Source organism: Cavia porcellus, unplaced genomic scaffold (genome assembly GCF_034190915.1).
Source record: "Cavia porcellus strain 051 isolate PalLab524CR breed Dunkin Hartley unplaced genomic scaffold, mCavPor4.1 scaffold_22, whole genome shotgun sequence".
NCBI classification, from domain to species: Eukaryota; Metazoa; Chordata; class Mammalia; order Rodentia; family Caviidae; genus Cavia; species Cavia porcellus.
This window is the reverse complement of record NW_026947505.1, coordinates 36,652,677-36,677,259: the sequence shown is the minus strand read 5'-3', so window position 1 is coordinate 36,677,259 and position 24,583 is coordinate 36,652,677. Positions and strand designations below refer to the sequence as shown.

Genomic DNA, 24,583 nt, shown 5'->3' with positions numbered 1-24,583 from the left:
AGTAAAAAGAAATTTAAAAGCCTTATTAATTTATTCTAATATATCAAACTATTTTGAACATGTAATCAATAAGAATTATTAGATATTTTATGTTTTTATACTATTTGAAGCCTGGTGTATACTTTATAGTCACATTTCAGACATGCTACATTCCAAGTGCTCAGTAGTATCCTGTGCTTGTGGCTCTTGAGCTGGACAGCACAACATTGGAAGGATGCGTATTTGAAAAGGTTAAGTTGGAAAGAGGTGTACTGCTGCAGATGCCACTAACAATGAACTTTCAGTTTCTACTTACTGCTGCAATCTCACCAGAATGTAAGTCCATGGAGGTGTGCATACTTATTACTGCTGAGTTATCTAAAGTAGTACTGGAAATTTAAAATAATTATCAATTGTAAAATGAATGAATAGTAAAAACCTATTATGTTTTTAAAACATCAAAAGTTTTAGCAAGTAACTTTGATTTCTGAAATTGGAATTTATCTTGGCAGAATATAGCATAACAGTTAAGCCAAAATCTCAAAGTCAGCTACTTAAAAGTTATTGAAATAAAATAATAATGTTCTTTATGAATGTACTCTTCCAATCCAGACAACTGTCTGTATTGTGTTGACTTAAGAGGCCAGAATTTCTAATTTATAACATAAAAATAATTATTTACGGTGCTAATATACTTCAAACAGATTCCATTATGAAATATTTATAGCCATAGAAAGATCCTGTCTAATAAATTATATCTCCAAAATTGTATTTCATAACAAACACAAATTGAGCACAGCATTTTTCAGTAGAGAGATGCCAATCACCTCACCAGACTACATAGCCTAGCTAAAATAATTATCTAAAATATTATCCTCCTTATTTTTATAGGATGGGAACACAAGCCTTTTATGTAACTATAAATTACCAAGGACATTTTATTCCCTATAAATATTTTAAAAGACATTGTACTTGAAATATGAAGTTTCAGTTTGGAGATTACTATGGTTTGGATGTGAGTTGTCTCTCAAGGATTCATGTGGTGGAAGTTTGGTCCTCAGAGTGACAATGATGAAGTGATACAATCTTTAAAATGTAGGGACTTGTCTTAGCTGCTTTCTTGGGACCCAATCTTTAGGGAGATCTGGGGCTCTTTTCTCAAAACTTTACATTTTTCCTATTGTCCTGATGCAAAGCACTTGGTTTCTTTTTAATGCTAATCTTTTCAACAACTATGCTCTCCTTTTTCCCAGGTTTGCAGGTACTTCTTTTCTGGTGAAGCTTCAAACTTTTCAAATGGGCTTTTTGTTCCTAATTCTTACTGTAAACCTGAAAGAATGTAGTCACAAGTAGCCTTGCAACAGCCTGAATGTTGGGCTGCCTGGAAATTTCCTCTGCCAGATTAATTAACCTGCTGCTCTCAGGACATGGGAAAATGTAGACAAGTTTTTTGCCTTGAATCCAAATGCCAATGGGTTCCTTTTTCCCAAATGAAACCTCTGAGACTAGCCTTTACCATATGCATTTCTATTAGAATTCTAGTCTTCTGAGATCCAACTAGAATTTTCCATTAAAGTTCAGTTTATAACAGTCTAGGTCTTCTCTATCCTGCATCTTTGAACCTTTCTAAACTCTTCTCATGAACCAGTTCCAAAGGCTTTTGAACCACATGGTCAGGTACAGTCACAGTGATGACCTCACCCCTTATATCATAATCTCCTTGCTGGGACAAAATATCTGACATTCACAATTTAAAGGAGAGGTTTATTTTGGCTTATAGTTATATTTCTTCATCAGCTGGTCCCAGGGCACAAAGGGCATGGTAGAAGAGCCTGGGATAAGGAAATACTGCTCATATCATGTTGGGCTGGAAGAAAAGAGCCAAGGAGGAAGATATTTCCTTCCAGTAACCTGTCTCTTCTGATTGGGCCCCTCCTCCCAAAATCACACTAAGTAGTTGAATTCACCAGTGGGTGAATCCACCAATGAGTACTGACTCTTACCTTTCAAGAGTCTCACCTCTGAGTACATTAGAGGTTTTTTTTTTTTTTTTCTTTTTGTATTTTTGAGATAGGGTCTTGCTACGCAGTTCAGACTGGTCTTGAGCTCACTTTGTAGTGCAGGCTGGTCTTGAACTCCCAACAATCCTCCTGTCTCAGCCTGCAGAGTGCTAGGATTATAGATGTGCACCACCATGCCTAGCTGCTTACATGAGAGTTTTGAGGGACATTCCAGATCTAAACCACAAAAGGCCTAGTTCAAAGTAATTAGGTCACTAGGAATAAATTCATTGGTCTTATGGAGAAGGTTCACCTGCATGGGTTGTTATAGAGGGAAAGTTGTCCCATGAGTGTGACCCCTTTTGCATGCTGCCAGTAGCTGTTTGTTATGTGACACAGTTAAAAATGGGGCCACTTGATCTTAGACTTTCAGCCTTCCAAATTGTAAGTTAAATGAGGCTTTTTTCCTTATAAAGTATTTACTCTACGGTGTTTTGGCACTGCTATAAAAAACAAATTAATAACTAGGTGGTGTGGTATAAGCCTGTAATCCTAGCACTTGGCAAGCTGTGGCAGGAGACTGCCATGAGTTCAAGGTCAGCTGGGATTACAGAGTGAACTCAGGGCTATCCTGAACTACACAGGGAGACCATCTCAAAAACAGAAGAAAAGAAAAGAATAATTTAGTTTTTAACCTAGGACTCTCTTTACAAATCATATAATAGTTCAATTCTATCCTATTTTTTGCAGGTGATCTTAATATTGACTACAAGAATATATGAATAAAGGAAAATTAATTTTTGCTTCCATACTCTGCTCAGTCCAAAAGTCCTAAATTAATATGCTCAGAAAAATAATATGGATAGCTTTACTTTAATAGAGGTTTTTGACTGTAAAACAGTCTGGAAATGGTCATTCTAAGCATTTTTATTAAATACTAAAATCTACAATTCAACATCCTCAATTCTATGTCAGCATTATTTAAAATATGAATCAACTACTCAGTAAAAAAAAATGAAAAATGGGAGTCTAATATTCCAATACGTTAGTCACTAATACATTTTTATATGTTTTCTCTTCTGTTTTTTAAAAAAATCTGAAAATGCCAGGCATGGTGGTGTCCACCGGTAAACAGCATTCCGGATGCTGAGGCAGGAGGATTGCTATGCGTTTGAGGCCAGGCTGATGAAATCAAGGCCACCGTGAACTACATAGCAAGACCTTGTGTAAAAAAAAAAAATCTAAAAAGCATTTTTGTGCAAAGATAACAGGGATGAAGGTGATCTCAGTATATGTAAGTACCTCTTCCAAAGAAAGATAAATTTGAGTTTGTATTCACATATAAACTGTGATTTGGGGACAGTAATGTTAAGCTATAGGAAATACCCTTAATTTTCTAAAGGTATAGTGCTTTTCTATAATTTTATTTAAAGTAACAAAAAGAAAAATACTAGTAGAGATTTCTTGGGCTTCCTTATGACCTTAAATTCTCATGGTAGGGAAACTACATGTTCTGTGGGTTTGGATGAAGATATAATGGTGCACATCCAGCACTGCAGTATGAGACAGAGGTTCACTCTCTTAAAGATCTTCTGCTCTCCCTGCTCATCTCGCCCTCCCCTCCTGCAGCCACTGTTCTTTTTACTATCTCCCTAATATCACCGTTTCCTTAATGCATACAGTTGGAGCCAGGTATAACCAGATTGGTTTCTTTCATTTGGTCACAGGCATTTAAGTTTCCTCTATGTCTTTTCATGGTTTTATAGCTGATTTCCTTTCAGTACTGAAAAGTATCACATTACTTAGAGGTACCACTGCTTTTCTATTCACCTACTAAAGATGCTTGGTCTGATTCCAAGTTTTGGCAATTATGAATAAAGTTGCTATAAATACCCATGTGAAGATCTCTGCGTGGATATAAGTTTTCAACTCCTTTGGGTAAATACCAAGGCACACAATTACTGGCTTACATGGTCAAAGTACATTTACTTTTCTGAGAAATTGCAAGCTGCCTTACGAAGTTTCTGTAACCATTCTGCATTCCTACCAACAATAAATGAAAGTTCCTGGTGTTCCACATCCTCAGTAGCACTTGTGGTGTTAGTGTGGAGTATTTTGAGTACTGTGATAGGTGCTTCATGGCATCTTGTTGTTGTACTTTACATTTCCTTGATGACATTTGATGTGGAATAACTTTTTGTATGCTTATTTGCCATATGTGTATCTTTTTTCATACAGTATTTGCTAAGGTCTTCCACCTGCTTTTTAAAATATTAATTTTTGAGACATGGTCTCACTATGCAGTTCAGGTTTGCTTTGAACTTACTATGTATCTCACGCTGACTTTGAACTCACAGCAATCCTCCTTGCTCAGTCTCCCGAGTGCAGGGATTACAGGTATGTGCCACCATACCTGGCCGTAAATGTAAATATTGAATAAGCTTTTGTTACAGGTAGAGGATCTATGTCTAGATTTAAAAATTTTTTCACATACGTATGTCCACCACCAAAGTTTTTTCAAAAGACTATCTCTATTATATCATTTTGCCTTTGTTCCTTTGTCAAAATTCAGTTGACTGTATTTATATGGGTGTATTTCTAGGTTCTCTATTCTGTTCCACTGATCTATTTGTCTATTCTTTTGTTAATAACATACTACCATGATTATTGCAACCTTACAGTAAGTCTTCTTCTTCTTCTATAAAAACTTTATTTTGACAATACTGGGGATTGAACCCAGAGAACACTGCACTACACCCTGGACTTTTCTCCACTTCTGAATCAGGATCTTAGTAATTTACACAGACTGGCCTTGAACTTGTGATACCCCTGCCAACCAGTCTCCCAAGTAACTGGGATTATGGGCATCAGCTATCATGCCCTGCTACAACAAACCTAAACTTGGATAGTGTAACTCTTCCAACTTTGTTCTTTGACATTGTGTCACATATTCTGGGTCATCTGTGCTGATACACAAATTTTAGAATTCATTTGTGAATGTCCACAAAGTAATTTACTGGAATTCTTGGGTTTTGTATATTAGCACTTAATAACACTGTATTAATTTTGAATATTTGCATTAAGTGACATATTTGTACCTTAGCATTTAGTAACTTTTTAGTTTTTATATATTTAAACATTTTTATTTGTTTTTTTTTTTTTTCACTTTTTAATTTTTTTTTTTTGTACCAGGGATTGAACTCAAGACCTTGTGCTTACCAGGCAGGCACTTGTGCCTGCTGAGCTAAATCTCTGGCCTATTGTTGGCTTTTTTAAAGTAATTTTCTGGGATTTTGACTAGGATTACACAAAACCTATAAACTAAGCTGAGCAAAAGTGACATCTTAAAAATATTAAATGTTCATACTGTAAATATGAAATATGTCTCCATTTAGTTAAGTTTTTAGCATCTTTCATCTGAGGTGCTTTCTTCATATAGATGTCACACATACTGCCTAGATTCATTCCTAAGTGTTTCATTTTGGGGAGTTCAGTGTAAATGGTATGGTTTTTAAATTCATAAATTGCTAGTATATGAGAAAGCAACTGACTTTTGTATATTAACATTGTATTTTAATTGCCTGTAATCCCAGAACACTGGAGGATCCTATGTTCAAAGCCAACCTGGGCTACATAGTGCATTCAACAGCAGCCTGAAATACATAGCAAGATCCTGACTCAAAAGAAAAAGAAAACAGCAGTGGCTGTCACGAGGCTCTCTAATGTGCAGGATCTGCAATCCACTCAGCCAGCTATGGCAGGACAGAACCTGTTTCCCCTCTTATACTGGCCTGCTCTTCAGCTCACCTCTGCAGCTTTGCCCCAGCATCAGCTTCCATTTAGCTGGCTCATTTTCATTGTGATGAATGTGTTAATTAGCAACTGGAGTGATTGTGGTGATTATTTTACTATGGATACATATATCAAATCATCAAATTGGAGGGGGTGGCACATACCTTTAATCCCAACACTCTGGTAGGCTGAGGTAGGAGATCATAAATTTCAACCCAGTAACCTATCAAAATCTTGTTTCAAAATAAAAAAAATAGGCCAGGTGTGGTGGTGCACAGTTATAATTCTAGCACTCGGGAGGCTGAGGCAGGAGGATGTTATGAGTTGAGGCCAGCCTGGCCTACACAGTGAGTTCAAGACCAGCCTGGACTACACAAAAAAATCCTGTCTCAACAAAACAAAATCAAAAACCAGATAAATAAAAAAAACCTCCCACAGTGTATCTTAATCCTTCTCGTAATTATTTATTAGTTCCACAAGTTTGTCAGTTCTTTTGGGTTTTCTCTATAGATGACTATATTATATGCAAGCAAAGATAGTTGGGCTCCTTCCTTTCAATATTTTTGCTTTTGATATTTTTTTGTTTTTGGTCTTTTTGAGACAGGGTCTCACTATACAGTTCGGTTAGCCTTGATTTCACTTTGTAACTCAAGCTGTTCTAGAACTTGCAACAATCTTCTTGCCTCAGCTTCCCAAATGCTGGGATTACAGGCATGCACCACCATGCCCAGACCATGTGTATGTGTGTGTATGCATGTGTATATAGGATTTTTTTTTTTGTACCAGGGATCAAACTTACAACCTTGTGCTTGCCAGGCAGGCACTTACACTGATGAGCTATATCCCCAGCCCCCCAATATGTGTTTTTAAAAATTTCTTTTCTGGTGCTGTGAGTGGCCAGGGTCCCACTGTGACTGGCCGGGGTCCTGCCAGGACTTGCCAGGGTCCCACCACGACTTGCCGAGGCCACCGAGGTCCCGCTGCTTTGACTAACTGGAGGCACAGTTACACTGAGTTTGAGGGTCAGTGAGCTGAATGGAGAGCTGAGTTGGCGGGGAGCCTACATCGATCTGTGGTGAGTGACAGGAGTGGAGCCATTCCATAAATAGGGGGGCTCTGGCAGACGACATTCTGGAACCGGGCAGGACTGGCAAGTACAAGGGGCAGCAGTGACTTCAATTGTTCCCTTCCCGAATGGGATTGGTAGAGTAAGCTAGGCCTGGGTCATGTGACCCGCTGCGACCCAATAGGTTATCTGAGGTCAAGTCCTGCAGTGGTGGCACACACTAACTGCATTGGCCCAGTAGGGCCTTGGAGGTTTGGCTGGTCCAGAGGGGAGGCAGTGCAAAGTAATACAGTTAGTGCAGGCCACAGCAGCTTGACTGATCTGGAGGGGAGAGGCTGGCATACGCTGTCCTTGTCTGCAACTCACTAGCACACTGCAGTGTGAAGGGTCATCTAGCCAGCGCACTTCACAAGAATTGTAACCAACAAAGAAAGAAACTGGGGCCTCCTGGAAGAAGCAAAAAAGATGGGAAGAGGAAGCAACAACAAAAAGTTCCCAGGCCCCAACCTTGAGAACAATGACCCAGGACAGGTACATACAAAGGAGAATGAGAACAGCAAACATGAAATATCAGACACAGCGCCAGTGGACATAAAGAGATATACTTGGGACCTCACAGAAGAGTTCAAAAGTGAAATATTTAGCCAAATAAAGCAAGGTATGAGAAGATTAATAAAAGATACTAAGCACCCTTCAAACAGACACAGACAGAAGATGGGAGGAACTCAAACACAGGAGAGAACCATTTGGTGAAGAATATAAAAAAAATAGAGAATACATGAAGCAGATTCAAAGAGATCACCAGGAAATTAAAAACTCTATGGAAAGATCACAAATCAGCTTGAAAGAAACTAAGGATAGATTACCCAAACTGGAGGACAATTTTGCAATGTGGAAGTATGAAAGGGAAAACTTTTTAAAAATAACAAGGAACCATCAGTAACAATACGAAGGCTAGAAGATGACAAAAGGATTGAGAATAAAGAATGTAAATGAAGAATCTGGGATACAAACAACGGAACTACAAAGGTTATTCACAGAAATAATTAAGGAAAACTTCCCAAACATAGGAAAAGGAAATGATATTCTGATATATGAGGCATACAGAACTCCAGCCACCTACAACCAAAACAGAGCTATACCCAGGCATATAATAATCAAGATCCCAGAAATTCAATATAAGAACAGAATATTAAAAGCTGTTAGAGACAAGAAACAGATAACCTATAGAGAAAGGCCCATCAGAATAATGGCAGACTTCTCAACACAAACCATCAAGTCAAGAAGAACCTGGAGCGAAATATTCCAAGCCTTGAAAGAAAATAACCTCCAGCCCAGACTGATATATCCTGATAAACTGTCTCTAGAAATTAAATGGAGAAACAAAATGCTTCCAAGACAAGGAGGAACTTGGGAACTTTGCAACCACCAATCCAACTCTACAGAGAAAACTCCAGGGCATTCTAGAGAGAGAGAAAAGTACTAGGACTCCAGGAACAGTGGCAGAGAAGCCTCAATGAATGGAGCAGAAAATAGAATGAACAAGATAAGCAGACAACTGATGGCAAAAAAAAAAAAAGAGCATAACAGAAAAGAGGCAGAGAAGATTTTATTCAAAACTGTTATGATTGATAGTATCAAGTCTGAGAGTATAGGTAACTACACTAAAGATAACAAGACTCAACGATACACATTCTGGTTTGATAACTGCCAGTTTTTGAAGTTCTGTACTATATATATATAAAGTTGTGTTTTTATTAATACTGTTATGTACTGACATATTCAATTATACTATGTCTGATGATATAGCTAATTCTGTTGGAGATTACAAGAGACAACACAGGAACTATGGTAGAACGATTTGTAAAATGGTCTTATAGGCTTATTTCATTTCATGTGTTTATAGGAATATGTTTTGTTTTGTCTTGCTTTGTTTTGTTTCTCCCTATAATATAGAAAAGATAGAAATACATGTTTAGACTCACGCATGTGTAGAATCTATAAACAGTTTATGAGAACTGATCATATGACACATGATGAAATGAACAGATACTGTGAAGAAAAAGAGACACTAAAATACCCAGTGCTGATCTTGGAGTGTCATAATGTGAAACCCAGCAACAGTATTATTCTTTGTTCAAAGTGATTTTAGCCTGCTTGGGTTTATTCAATCTCAACATAAATGAAGATATGGATAACTGCATGTATGTTTAAGTGTATAGGATTGATAATCATATTTCTAAGTTTTTGTTGGATAGTTGAACAGAACTGGTTGCACTCTGTTTGAATCCCCACTTTATAAACTCCACTTTAGTATCTTGAATACCTATTTGTAAGAAGACAATCTGTAATCATCAACTAGTGATTTCTTACTGTTTTTTTTCTTTGAAATTATGTATTATTTCTACCTGTTTTGTTTTGTTTAGTCTTTCTTTAAATTAAATTAAAAAAAGACACTACAGTACCCAGTGCTGATCATGGAGTATCATGATATGAAATCCAGCAATACTATTATTCTTTGTTCAGAATGATTTTAACCTGCTTTAGTTTGTTTAAACGTAAGTCAAGATATGGATAACTGCATGTATGTTTAAGTGTATAGGATTGACAACCATGTTACTAAGTTTTTGTTGGACAGTTGAACAGAACTGTTTGCAGTCTCACTGTTTAAATTCCCACTTTACATGTTCCATTTTTGTATCTTGAACAACTATTTGTAAAACGATAATATGTAAACATCAAGTAGTGATTTCTTACTTTTTATTTTTTTCTCTGAACGTATGTATTATTCCTACCTATTTTCTGTTTTGTTTAGTCTTTCTTTAAATAAAATAAAAAATTAAAAAAAATTTCTTTTCCATATCTTACTGTATTAGACAAGACTTCTAGTACAACGTTAAAGCAATGGTAGGTTGGGGATGTAGCTCACTGGTAGAGTGTCAGCTTAGCCTGTGTGAGGCCCTGGGTTCGATATCTAGCACCAAATAAAACCTCAATAAATAGTGTTTAGTTGGTTATTATTTTCTAGTTAGAAGTTGGAAAAATTTGAGCTTCTATTAATTACTCTTTTTTAGGAGACAGTACTTACATTTCTCATAGACAGTTGAGTCATCTACTGTGAATGCTTAGAGACTATACTGGGAAACACAATAAGCACTATCCTTTTGATAAAGTACTTTTAAGCACTTCTATTATTATTATTATTTTTTTTTTTTTTTGGTCTTTTTCCTTTTTATCGGTACCGGGGATCGAACTCACGACTGCCTGCTTGCAAGGCAGGCACTTATGCCACTGAGCTAAATCCCCAGCCCAGCACTTCTATTATTATTTCAATCTAAAGTTTGATGAAGAGTGACAGTACTACTTTGGAAAAGACTTTAGCTTTGCTTTCCCTTAATGTGGAATAGTGATTGGTTAGCTCAAGATTTCTTTAGGCTCATTTTAATTCTTATGTCTATTGAATACCAACAATTCCAGGCTCTTCATTTCATAAAATTACTCACAAGAATTGTCAGCCTTCCCTGGAGGTACTTGGAATAATAAAGGAACTTTATAACTAACCTATAAACTCATTTATAACTTACATTAATACTTTTACAATACTAAAAGAATCAGTTGAGGCCTAGCCTAGTCTATTTGCAGCACTGTGTAAAGTCAGGGATGAGTTTGAGATAGTCTAGACTGTAACTCCATAGTGACCTAAAACTGCTCACCTAGACTTCATTCTCGAATTTTATTCTATTTTTTAGTTCAAATTAAAATAAGAGTTTTAATAAGTAGAATGTGCTGGCCAAAACTACATTAAATGATAGTAAAGACCTCTTTAAACTGGACTATCCAGATATTAAGAAACCCAGTCCTGCCTTAAACACTTCTATCTTATTAAATTTTTAAGGGTCAATTACATATCAGGCAAGTACTCAAAATGTCTAAGAATAGAGTGTGACAAGCAGTTTGCCACAACACAAATGCACAGCAAAAAGTATCTAAAAACTTATTTCCATTTAAAACCATTTCTGTGCATGACTATTCTCCTTTACTTCTTAAACTGACACTTCTTTTTTGGCTTCCCAAGTTTACTATTCAGAGGTTCTCAAGTTGTCTTTCTGCTTAGACAAGTGAAGCACTGGACTATCTGATTTCTAAAGACTGTTCCAACTCTAATATTCCATAAGCTTGGGAAACACTTTTATTCTTGTAACTTTTTACCTGGATAATGAGTGTAAATTCTTAAAGTTCTCCTAGAAATTCAGATGTTAAGATTAACAAAATAAAACTGGGTGTGGTGGCTCATGCCTTCAATCCCAGCACTTGGGAGGCTGAGGTAGGAGGACTGTTGCAAATTCAAGACCAGCCTGGGCTACAAAGTGAGCTCAAGGCCAGGATGAACTGCATAGTGAGACCCTGTCTCAAAAAGACAAAAAAAACAAACAAACAAACAAAAAAAAACCCAGAATATAGGACACCTTATTGAGAACATTCGCTTTAAACATCTCCTTAAATTTGTAAGCATGCCAGTGATTAACAAGTTTTAAAACACAATGTGAGCTGGGTGTGGTGGTACACACCTGTAATCCCAGCACTTAGGAAGCAAGCACTTAGGAAGCAAGAGGACTGTTGCGAGTTCAAGACCGGCCTGGGTTACACAGTGAGCTCAAGGCCAGCCTGAACTACCTAGTGACACCCTGTCTCAAAAAGATACAAACAAAAAACAAACAAACGAAAACCACTATGTGATATAGGTATGAATGTGTTCCGAGTCTCCTCTAACATACACATTAAAAATAAGAGAAGTTAAGCTCTAGAATAAATCTGTACAGGTGTTCTGTCTTAAACTTGTTACCTCACACTTGCCTGTGCATTCTAATTTCTTTTTTTTACTGTTAATTTATTCTTGACTAAAAATCCAAAAAGAATGAGAGAAAAGGCTCTTTTTAAATTTTGTAACTACAAATGAAAAGCAATAGCTTCTACATTTGAACCCAGGAAGTTCTCGATTCAAAGTCCTACTGATGAGAAAAGAGAGGTGTTCCCACCAACGGCCTTCTGTAACAAAAATGAGCATAGAATATTTCAAAATTTAAAAAAAGGGAAAAACAGAGTTGCTAAAAAGACAGTGCCAGAAATCCAGGAGATTAAGCAAGCAATTAATTACAATTTAAAAATCAGCCAAACACTTTTGTCAGGCACTGTGCTGCATCACTAAACAACTGCCGAAGCACAAGAGTTAAGTAATTTGGCTAAGCACACCACATTTAGGAGGCCACAGGGCTAGAATTTGAACCCACTGCTCAAACTCATCAGCTGGGTTAGTAACGCCGTTATCACACCTAATGAAATTCAGTTATTACTTGTTATTTAGCACTGACATTATATTTAAATAATGTAATTAGCAGTAGAACTGTTGCCTAGCAAGCTCCAGGACCTCTAGGATTCCTGTTGCGCCTGTCTCTGTCTCCATCTGTCCCCCATTCTCTATATATGTTCTTCCTATGTAACACAACTGTTAAGTAATAAATAACAGAATTTTTATACTCTTACGGCATAATTTATCTTAATCATACTATATAATGTTATCCTTTACCTATTAGGGAGGCTTATTATACAATAAGAAGACATTAGTGGACAACTAAAGAATGTAATGTTCAAAGCAATAAACAAATTTAACTGTAAGGACTAAAATTATGTTCTGATTACTACTTTGTTCAAATTTTCCCCACATTAATCTGATAAATTTCTGCACTCCACAGTACTAAATATCTTTTAATTAGTCCTATTTAAGTACTGAAATTTCTTTTCTGGAGAGTTATGGGATAAAGCTATTGTTTCCAAGTTTACCAGACAACACTCAATTTTTATTATCCTACTGCTTTGTAAAATTAGAAGTAAAAAGTATGCCAACTAAAATTTGGGATTTAGAAAAGTAATCCTTTTGCTGAACTCAAATTGCCTTTACACAATACACTCTGGATGGTGATAACAGGACTTATTTCTCCGCACCTTTCATCACTTTACCTCATTAATACACTATTAACTAATGAAATGAAAAAGAATAAAAAAGAAACACAGACCTACAGTCAATTAGCTTTCAAGATCATATCAAGAGAAAACTAAAATAAAACTAAAAAACCTAAATAACTTTAATTGCTTCAAAGTTATGGTAGGTTCTTAAGCAAAATCAGGCACCTGAAAATTGGAAGTGAAAATAAATTACAGGACAGAACTGTTAAGTCTTTTAAAGAAATGTCCTTTGTATTAGAAGGAATCGAAGAGTCCGTGGAAAACAGAACTGTTTAAAAAAAAAAAAAAAGTCTGCTCTAGGGAAACATTAGTTGGTTTGGTTGAGACAATATTCTTAAAACACATCTAAACCGTATTCTTTCTGGCGCCCAAGTCCCTAAAACGGGAATATGGAAAAAAAATACCTCGCTACAGCACATTTTGTTTTCGTGTTACAAAAGCAAGCTCCGAATTCAGGTTAGACTCATCTGCAACGCGCGTGGGGTTAAATTCGGAGGACGCACTGGCGCCCGCCGCAGCTCCGCAGCCCTTTCTGGCTCCCACGCCCGGCGCCGCGGACGGACACCTGCTTGCAGGTGCGGGGGGCGGAGCCTGCGCCCACGGCCACCCGTTTTAAGCATTTGGCCAAAAAGGTCGTCCAGGGTCACCTGGAAAGAAGGGCGTCCCCACTGTCACTGTCCCGGAGAGCGTCTCCTCTGTCCACAGTGTTATCAGGCAAGAGGGGCGTCCCTTGTGTCACCGAACTGGAAGAGAGCTCCAATGTCGCCGGGCAAAGAGGTGTACTCAATGTCATCCTGCCCGAAAGGACTGTCCCCTAAGTCACCGAAGGGGAGGTGCGCCCCAATGTCACTGGGAAGGAATGGAGACCCTATTGTCACCCTGCCCGAAACAAACGTCCCGTCACCGAACGGAAGTGGCATTCTGCTGTCACCCGCTTAGGAGAGCGTCCTGTTACCCAAGTGAGGGGGACACCTTCCTCGTCACTCCGCATAAGAGGAGCGTTCCCACGGTCGCCGGCTCCGCGCGCCCTCTGGCCCCGCGTCACGGGTCCCACCATGCCCTCTGGCCCTCATCGCGAGCACCCTTCCCGGATTCCGCCTCCGCCTCAGCCAGCTGCACGCCTCACCTCATGAGGTAGTCCCGGAAGTCCTTACTCCGGACATAGTCCGCGGCTTTCCGAACCAGCGCGCTAGCCATTGCAAGGTCGATCCCAGGCTGCTCCTACGCCTCACTCTGTAGCCTTTTCCTGAAGCCCAATGACACTCCACCGACCCAGCTGCGGCCCAGAGAGCTCTCGCCCCGGGGGCCCGCCTCACGACAGTTGGCCACGCCTTACGTCCGAGCCACGCCGCGGCTCTTGACCTATGGAAGGACGAAGGACCGGCGATAGCGGCGTGGATTGGTTGGTGTGGGCATCACACCTCCTTCCCGCCCCCAGTGGCGTGCGAGGGGCGGTGCTTCTGTCGTAAAACTGCGGGGACCTGGCTACGATTGGTGGTTGTTGTTAGCCCCAGACCGGGATTCCTGGGTGCAGAGGTGCAGTGCTTGTCACCGTAAGGCGGAGACGGGCGGGGTGGTAACGTAGTGCTCGCTTGTATCGTAGAGCCTTGACTTTGACCCTCTTGGCAAGGGCACTTTAGTTCGTGACTCGTCCATGCCTCGTCTCCGAGCTGGGCAGGCCTGAGGGTGGGGCGCGTTTTTGCGTGGCGTCCGCTAAACAGGAATCCTGGACCGCAGCCCAGACTGACCTCCCCTGAGGCGCGGAGGAACCCAGGCAGCCAGTGATCAGTTTAGGAGGAAATGAACCTGGAACCAGTTAGGAACAAATTTAATAATAGCACAAAGCCTTAGTCCCAAGAAGTGTGACAGCCTACATGCTGAAAAGAAACATTATGTAAGTCCTGCCTGCGTACTGAAAGACCATTAGCAGGGGTTGGCGTCAAGAGCTTGAAAATGTTAGGGCTTAGAGAACCGTACCCCTATTTTGAGCTAGAGAAAACCGCCAGGTCTTAAGGACATTTATCATCTTGCCGCAAGGGCAGGGAACATCTTTCTGGCATTTCCCTTTTCTAAATCTTAAAAGGCCAGACTGCAAAGTCCTCACCCTGAACTCATTACCTCAGAAAAAGAAGAGATGAATAAACCTACACAAGAAAATACTTTCCTTACATGATGATGGCAATAACTTGGGTTAATTCAAGTGTTAAAGGCAAGGCATCGGGTAAAACTCAGTGGCACAAGCACCTTCTTGGCAAGCAAGAGATTGATCCCTGGAACAAGTGTCTGAGACAGTCTTCTTCCAAGATACACTACAGTCTCAAAAAACATGTTTCCCCTATTCTCCTTCCTGGTAGAAACAGTTAAACTAAATTAGTTTGTGAATAATCTTAAGTGATTGGATGATCACACTACTGTGATTTCTTTTGCACATTAACACATTTGTATGCTGGTCTGAGTGTGGTGGCACAGGCCTATCCTGGGGGAGGCTGAGGCAAAAGGATCACACATTCCACTCACCGTAGACAATTTAGCAGTTTGTAAAACCTTGTCTCAAAAAGACTGGGAAGGTGACCTGAATTCAGTCCCAGTACCACACACACACACACCCCCAAAGATGCTCCTTGTCCTACTTTATCAGTTTATTCTAGTAAATTTTGAGAGGCTGGAGGGGAAATTTCCTTTCTGCTTACAAAAGCACAATTTTCAGATTATGTGCAAAAGGCAAGAAAATATGGAGGGCTGGGTGTGATGACACAGGCCTGTAATATCAGTGCTTGAGTGATTTAGATAGGATTACAAACTCATGTCCTGCTTGTGCAATTTAGTGAGATCCTGTCTAGAAATGAAAAGAACTAGGGTTGTAACTCAGTGTGAAGGCCCAGTGTCAGTTCCCAGTACTAAGAAAACAAAAAACAGGACTTTTGTACTTCAGTTTTCCAGGTTGTTTTTCATTTTTAGATATTGCTGATTAGATTACTGTATTTAAAATGCTTGTGGGGAACAGTGACTCAAGAATGTTGGAATAATTCACATGCCTTTTGGCCCAGCAAGTCCATTGCTATAGCTATGTTATGATAGACAAGCAAGTTTGTGCAGTTTCATAGGTATAGAATTATTTTTAATATGGACATTTTAGAAACAATTTACATCTCCAACTGCAAGGAAAAAGTTAAACAGCATGATGCATCCATTCACTAGATTAATATACAGCAGTTGGTAAGAATAAAGGCGTACTTTATGTGCTGATGTGCAACATGTTTAACTTTTATATGCAAAGCTAGGTGTGATGCTGCATGCCTGTACCCTGCCTATTCAGAGGTGGAGACAGGACGATTATGAGTTCTAAGCCTGCAGGTGCAATAATAAGACCTCCATCTTTTTTTTTTAAAGGACTTAATTGGAAGGAAAAAATGCATAATGTATAAAGCATGCTACTCATTTGTGAGATGTGGATAAAAAGATACCTGAGAAATGTTAGCAGTGACTACCTATAAAGATGCTAAAGGGATAAAGCAGAGAGGAAAACTGATTTTTTTCAATGTATATATTCTGTTCCTTCTGAAGTTTATACAATGAACTTTTCTTTTGGTGCCAGAAACTGAACTCATGACCTTGTGCTTGCTAGGCAGGCGCCATGCTGCTGAGCTATATCTCCAGCTATACAATTAATTTATGCTATCTGTGTTAGCTTTTCATTATTATAATAAGTACTGGAGATAATCAACTTATAAACAGAAGCAATTTATTTTGGCTTAGTTTCCAGTTTATGATTTGTTGGCCGTGCTGCTTTCAGGCCTGAGAAGCAATAAAACGGTTAATTTTTTACAAACTGAGCTCATAGTTTCAGGAAGCTGAAGAATGAATTCTCAGACAAATGGAGAAAAGTAGGAAAGTCTGTATTGGAAGTCAGGAGAGGAAAATAGCTCCTGGATTTCCAGATGTCTTGAGTGGGTTGTCACATGTCCACTCAATCCAGAGCTGCTTTATGGATAAGCAGTGCATGGGAATTGCTCTGTTGCTTAATGGCCACCTATTGTATCAGAAAATACTCCCCTAGTCAGTAGACTTCAGTTTCTTAGTTGCCCATGTAACAGTTCTGGTTGTAGTTCATGTTACTTTTGTTTCTTAGAGACTGTCCTTGTGATACACAGCTGGTCACTATGATACATGTTGTAAGAACTGATGAAAGACAGCCAAATACTGTGTCTTTGTACTTTCCCTTAAAGACCCCATGAATCTTCCTCCCTGAGCCTTCAGGGCCTGATATTTTGGGAATGATCCCAATCAGTGCCCTTTGACATAAAATACTGGGTGTCCATTCAGTGTTTCTGCTTGCTATAGCATTGTCACAGGCATTTCTGTGAATTTAAAACAACCAGTTGGAACTCAGGCTAACTTACTTATACAGCATGCAGGGTTTAAAGGAAACTAGGATTTTAAAGAAAAATAGTTATTTTGTATTTCATTTTAAGTTCCTCAAAACTCAGGAACTTAGCCAAGACTACAACGCCTTTCAGTAGGCAGGGGCTGCATTCCATGTTACCAGAAGAAGTTCATTCTTGGTTCCAAGTCCTAATTCATTGACTATTCTTAATTCTTATAAATATGGCCCATCATTTAGCTCTAACTCAGGTTCTTTCTCTAGGCAGCTGCTTATTTATTTTTTTGAGACAGGATCTCTGTATGTCATTAAGGCGGGCTTTGAACTCTCCATGTAGCCCAGGCTGGACTTAGATTCACAGTGCTCCTCTCACCTCAGATTCCTGAGTGTTCCACCTCCCTCAGCCAGCTGCCTTATTCATAAACTAAATAAACTTCATTATTATTATTATTACTGTAGTACATCATGGCAGGAGATCATAAGTAGAGCAAAACCACTCACTTCATGGTGAGGAAGCCAAAGAGAGAGGAAAAGAAAAGGGTCAGGTTCTCAGTATCTCCTTTAAGAAAATGTCCCCCAGTGACTTAATTTCCTTCCTATTAGGCCCCACCTCTTAAAGGTCCTATCACCTTTCAAAGTGTCAAACCGGAGACCAAACTTTTAACATGCGGACCAACAGGGAACATTTAAGATCCAAAATGTAGCTCTAACTATTCAAAACAATATTAACGAAGCAGAAGGAATGTCTTTGTCAATTAAAATAGCAAGGCTATGATGGAATTTGATCTATTTTGTATTAGGATCAGTGATCTTTCAGATGTACCTGACCTTAATCTTCTGTAAAAGTATATCTTGACATACAATATTGCTGTCCCATAATGGCCCCAAGAAAGTCCCTTTATTCCATAGATTATTTATGTTGGGGTGAGGAATGCACCCCATAAGAAAATCAAGGGGGCCTTGGCTTTTAATGATATTATTAGGAATAGCTGCCCCTCATTGAACACTAGGCACTGAGTGTATATTAGCTCTCCTTACGTCAACCCAGAAGGTAAGAGGAAGTAAATGCTATGACTTCTTTCATTAAACCAAAGGGCTGCTGCAAGTGAGGTTGGTTGAAAAAGACTGCCTTATGAAATAGTACTCCTGGATCTCCTAGCTGCTTGATCTTATATTTTTTTCCTTGTGCTTATATTTTTTTCCCTTGTGAGCATGGTTCTAAAAATTTGAACGGTGAAGCAAGCCATGCTGGGCCCAGGAAGAGAGAAGCCAGAAAGTGCCTCCTGTGAGCCTGCTACCATGGGGGCTGAGAATCAGGAATTCCCCCTGTCCCCAGCAAGTAACTGGCTGGTTTGGAGAACAGGCTGAGTTGATAGCAACTGAGGTACAAAAAGCAACTGATTGTTTATGTTGTTTGGTTGACTTTGCAGGCCTGGGGCTGGTGGTCTGAACATCTCTCTTTTTTAAAATTGTATTTAAAGAAAGACAAAACAAAACAAAAAATGGGTAGAAATAATACATACTTTTCAAAGAAAAAAAGTAATAAATCACTAGTTGATGTTTACATATTGTCCTCTTACAAATGATTGTTCAAGATACAAAAATGGAACATATAAATGGGATTTTAAACAGCGAGACTGCAAATAGTTCTGTTCAACTATCTAATAAAAACTTAGTAATATGGTTATCAATCCTATACACTTAAACATACACTCATTTATTCTTATCTACATTTATGTTGAGATTAAACAAACCAAAGCAGACTAATATCACTTGAACAAAGAATAATAGTATTGCTGGATTTCACATCATGACACTCTAGAATCAGCACTGGGTACTGTAGTGCCTTTTTTTTCCTTCAAAGTATTTGTCCATTTCATCGTGTGTCATAAGATCAGTTCTTGTAAACTGCTTATAGGTTTTACGCAAGCATGAGCCTTAACATGTATGTATATCCTTTCTATATTAGAGGGAGAAACAAAACAAAGCAGGACAGAACAAAACATATTCCTATAGACACATAAAACTAAAAAGCCATATAAAACTGCTGTACAAGGAGTCCTACCATGGTTAATGTGTTGTGTCTTGTTATCAATAGAATTGACTATATAATCAGATACAATATAATTGAATACATCAGTATATAACAGTACTGATATAAATACAACTTTGTAGATAGTGTAGAACTACAAAAACAGGTAGTAATCAAACCAGAATGGATATGGTAGTAAATCATTGTCATTTTCAGTATAGTTGTCTACACTCTTAGACTTGATACCATCAACCTTAACAGTTCTGAATAAAATCTGTCAATAACAAACAGCAATCAAACAAATCATATTTAACTAAGACTAGTCATGATATAACAATTATAAGTTATATGGGGATCCAGATTAAGGTAATAGGATATTAAAGATGATTACTGGGCTATATCCTGATATTTTTGGGATAGCTGTCTGTGCCCTCAGATCTAGTACTTGTATACAAACTGGGATGGAATAAATTCTATCTAAGCAGAGTGGTGCAAGTAATATGGGTTTTAATTCCTGATGCACTATTAGAAATATCTTCTGCTGTATTCTTTTAAGACTATTCCTCCCCTTTCACTCCCCTAGGGTGTACTGTGCATTTTTGGGTCTCTCCAACAGACACAGTTTTATATTGGGGGGCAACCTGTTATTTACCTAAGTGGTTCCGAACCTTCTCACTCCTGGACTTGATCTGTAGTTGTATTTCTTTACCTAATAAAGCCTGTCTTTCCAACCTATCCATAAATACTGGTCCAGTTGCCCCTATTACTCTCTGGTTCCCTATCACGTAGAGTACTGTTTTCTCATATTTGATTTTCAGTCCATATACCCTTCTTCATGTTAATTATATTTCCTATAAAGAGCATCTCAATGGACCCTACCTCTTGATCCACACTACCTGCGATTCTCTCTCTTTTCTTTAATTTAGTGTATCTAGGTCATCTATGTTAGAAATTATATTGGACCTTCTCTGCCTTATTTCTCTTGTGCTCTTTTCCATCATTAGTTGTCTGTTTGTCTTCTTCATTTTGCTTTCTGCTCCATTCATTGAGGCCTCTCTGCCACTGTTCCTGAAATCCTTGTACTTTTCTCTCTCTTTAGAATGTCCTGTAGTATTCTCTGTAGAGTTGTACTGGTGGTTGAAAATACCCCAGTTCCTCTTTATTTGGAAGCATCTTGTTTCTCCATTTATTTCTAGAGACAATTTTTCAGGATACATCAATCTGGGCTGGAGGTTATTTTCTTTCAGAGCATAGAATACTTTGCTCCACATTCTTCTTGATTTGATGGTTTGTGCTGAGAAGTCTGCCATAATTCTGATGGGCTTTCCCTTGTAAGTAATCTATTTCTTGTCTGTGACAGCTTTTAATATTCTGTTCTTATATTGGATTTCTGGAATCTTGATTATTATATGCCTGGGTATAGTTCTATTTTGGTTGTAGGTGGCTGGAATTCTGTATGCCGCATACATCTGAATATCATTTCCTTTTCCTATGTTTGGGGAGTTTTCCTTAATTATTTCTGTGAATAGCCTTTGCAGTTCCTTTGTTTGTACCCCTGCTTCTTCATTCACATTCTTTATTCTTAAGTTATAGATCCTCTTGTCATCTTCTAGCCTTTGTATTGTTGCTGCTCATTTCCTTGTTATTTTTAAGAAACTTTTCCTTTCATGATCCCACTTTGCAAACCTGTCCTCCAGTTCAGATAATCTATCCTTTGTTTCTTTCAAGCAGTTTTGCCAGCTTTCAATGGAGTTTTTAATTTCCTGGTAATCTCTTTGAACCTGCATCATGTATGTTTTCTTTTTATTCTCCATCAAACGATTCTCTCCTTTTTTGTGTGTGTTCCTCCATTGTTCTATCTGTGTCTTCTTGAGAGGTTCTTAGCATTTATTTTATTAATCTATTTATATCTTGCTTTACTTGGTTAAATATTTCACTTTTGAACTTGTCTATGAAATTCCAAAGATATCTCTTTATGTCCATTGGTGCCATGCCTGATATTGTAGATTTTCTGTCCTCAATCTCCTTTGCATTTACCTTTCCTGGATCAATGTTCTCAGGGTTGGGAGCTGGGGACCCTTTCTTGTTGCTTCCTCTTCTCATATTTTTTGTTCCTTCCATACAGGCATATATAGGAGGCTCCAATTTCTTTCTTTGTTGCTTACAGTTTGTCTGAGGCACACTGAATATGTACTCCTGCCCACTGCAGTGTACTATAGAGGTACAAACAGGGGCAGCATATGCTGAGCCCTCCCTTCCAGGTCAGGCAGTCTGCTGAGGGATTCACTGCATTAGGGTGCACTGCCAGGTGTAGGGACTTAGTTTGGGCTAATCTATTGGATCTCAGCCCAGGTTGTGACCCAGACCAAGCACATCCCACCAATCCCACTTGAGAAGGGAGCAGCTGACTGAAGTTACTGCTCCTCCTTGTTCTCTCCAGTCTGCCTGGCCCCAGAATGTCATCTGTTGGAGCCCCTTTTTCTGTGAATTGGTTTTATTTCCATCGCTCACTGCAGGGCGATGCAGGTTCCCCACCAGCTCAGTTCTCCATTCAGCTTGCTGACCCCCGACTCAGTGTGAGTGTGTCTCCAGTGAGATGAAGCAGCGGGCTTTTGGATATCTTGGTAAGTCTCGGCTGTACGAGTTCAAGTGCTGCAGTGGGAGCACTGGGCCTTTAGGTGTTCCAATAGTAGCACCAGGACTGTATGTTTAATTGGTTTCTCTCAGTTTATTTCTTTCCTGGGTTGGGAGGATCCATCTCTCTCTGTTCAGGACTCCCCACACTGTATAATTTTTGGAACGTAAGTTGACTATCTCAGGGAGCCTCTGTAGGCTGCTGTTATCTATCTGCCATCTTTACCAGAACCTCTGAACATCTTTTGGGAGGATAACAGTGTGCACTGTGACAAATATGAGAGATTTCCTTCTATCTTGTTTTTGAAATTCAATATTGTTCACACCATTTTGTTTTGTTCTGATTTATTGTTTTGCTTTATTCAATGTTCTGTTTTGATTGGTTTTATTCTGTTTTGTTTGGTTTGATTTTGCTGTGTCTGATGAAATGGACAATTATTGTGAAGATAACAAGAAATACTATGATAGCCATTGTTGATTTCCTGTTGTCCTACTTTGAAGTTCTGTACTAATTTCACTGCTTTGTTTTGATTGGCTTTATTCTGTTTTGGTTTTGTTTTGTTTTGTTTTATTATCTATAAAATAAGATAAAATTTGAATGTGAGAAGAATCCTTCACACAGGGCTGGATGCCTGCTGCAAACTGAGGAATGTCGAGTGGGCCCTGTGCATCTCAAAAGCTGTGTGGTTAGCAAGAAATATTGAATATTCTGAAGTCACTGTCCTGGAGAGCACTTGGAGAAATTCTACAAAGCCATTTGACTCTAATTTACCACTGCTACCACTGAGCCAGCATTTAGAGACTTTGTGTCTCACATGTGGCCTCACGCTGGACCTTGGAGCCTTCCATTAGTTCCCATGCATAGCGTATTTGCTGGAGTGTTAATGCAAGAGATAGAAGGAATACTGTATATCTAGGGTGCCAGTATCCCAAGATCTGAGCCCAGCTTTCTACCACTTGGAAGGCCTGGCTTTTCCTACTACTGAATGCCCTACAAAGAGACTGATATCTCCCATGTAGATCTCCACTACTTGAAATAAGAAACAGACAACATGATCTAATGTCTAAGAGAACACAATAATAGACAAATCTGGCCAATGATTCCTAAGAGTTCAGCAAGACCAAGTATACATGGTTCACTACATTTTTCACACTGGTACAAATGCAAACATCACTGGCTGCTTTGAATTCCATTGTGCAGAATGGATTCAAACCTCATACCCATCAAAGTTCCAAAAGAACAATCACAGAACAGGTTTGCCTCACATTTTGCTGTTGAGGATCATCAAGCTTGGACTGAAGTGGGAGATTAGGTCATGGCCAGCTGGCTAGGGAAATGTGTAACCTGTGAATCACAGAGATCCAGGTCACATGCAGAAAACTCAGCCCTACATCTGGGACCAATTAGAAAGTGCTACCTTTAATTCTTCTCACAAAAACTCAAACAAATTTTTAAGAGAACAGCCTAGATCTGACATCTGCCTGAGAATACAATATGACCCCACCATTAAGTTGGTAGCCACTATAATAGTGGTGGTGAACCTATGGGTTGTGTGTTATTGTATTGTTCTTTGAAGACAAAAGATGTTAATGCAGAGTTACTTCTTCTAAACTAAAACCTCAGTATTTATGTTTAATTGCAATGTTGGCACTTTGTGATAAATATGTGGGTTTTGGTTTGTAGTTTGGCACTCTATCTCTAAAGGGTTTGCCATTATTGTACTATGAGCTTCCTCAGTGGCCTGCACTCACTCTGCAGAGCATATTTCTTTTCCTGTCTGTCTTTATTTATTTTACAAATTACAAATCATTTATTGAATGTACTCATTTGTTGAAATGAATGGAGGTCTGTGAGAACCTCTGGTGAAATACTAGGATGAACATGCACCAGTGTCCTATTTTAGTAAATATAAAACCTTATACTTTTTCACTTGTCTTGACCAATTCTTTGTTCAGGGAAGCAAGAACCTAGAAGGAGCACCCCACAACCTGATAATAGGATGAGTTTCTAAAGTTGAAGCTAAAAGGACCCCCACTATGGCTTAGCATGATGTGGGTCGTTGGCAAGCACTGTGTGCACATGATGACAGATCTGTACTACAGGAAGAGATAGGTCACCTGCCCAGAATCTTGAAGCATCAATAAACCTATGAAAGCACAGCCTCTCCAAAAGGAGCTTTCCTTTCAGAGATCAGAGCCTTACACAATTCATGACAGAAAGTGTTAGACTCCAGTTTTTACCCTTGTGCTCCAGGATGATAAACTTCAATCATCTGGAAAACTCTTATTCATTTCAGAAATGATGAAAAATGATTTCTTCTGAAAAATTTCTATTGCTTTTATAATTATCTCAGGCAAAAATTGTTATCTATATGTTCAACCACTGACTAGAATTAATGTTACTGTTTCCATTTTTTTGTCTTTTTTTTTTCATTTTTATCAGTACCAGGGATCAAACTCATGACTGCCTGCTTGCAAGGCAGGCGCTTATGCTGTTGAGCTAAATCCCCAGCCCCTGTTTCCATTTTTTTCAAGAACAATATATATACAGTGGGTGGGACCACCTAGTCAGCATGCTTCAGACAAACTGAAACCAACAAAGAAAGAAACTGGGCCTCATATATACGCCTGTATGGAAGGAACAAAAAATATGAGAAGAGGAAGCAAAAAGAAAGGGC

At 38.8% G+C, this 24,583-nt stretch overlaps 1 protein-coding gene across 3 annotated transcripts in view; it reads right to left on the bottom strand.

Annotated features, from left to right (window-relative positions):
- The window catches only part of Mpc1 (mitochondrial pyruvate carrier 1), a 506,120-nt gene that overhangs the window by 5,115 nt on the left and 476,422 nt on the right, over window positions 1–24,583 (bottom strand). The window contains exons 1-2 of one of the 3 annotated variants that reach the window (XM_063233079.1): window positions 13,985–14,185; window positions 12,586–12,589 (exon numbers count right to left, since the gene is read on the bottom strand). The exons of 1 other annotated variant lie outside the window; for it this stretch is intronic. In XM_063233079.1, the coding sequence (XP_063089149.1) occupies window positions 12,586–12,589; window positions 13,985–14,055 (75 nt within the window). In that variant the 5' untranslated portion in view covers window positions 14,056–14,185. Of the gene's footprint in view, window positions 1–12,585; window positions 12,590–13,984; window positions 14,186–24,583 lie in introns of those variants that run through there. One more of the 3 variants, XM_013148875.2, reaches the window with a different exon arrangement.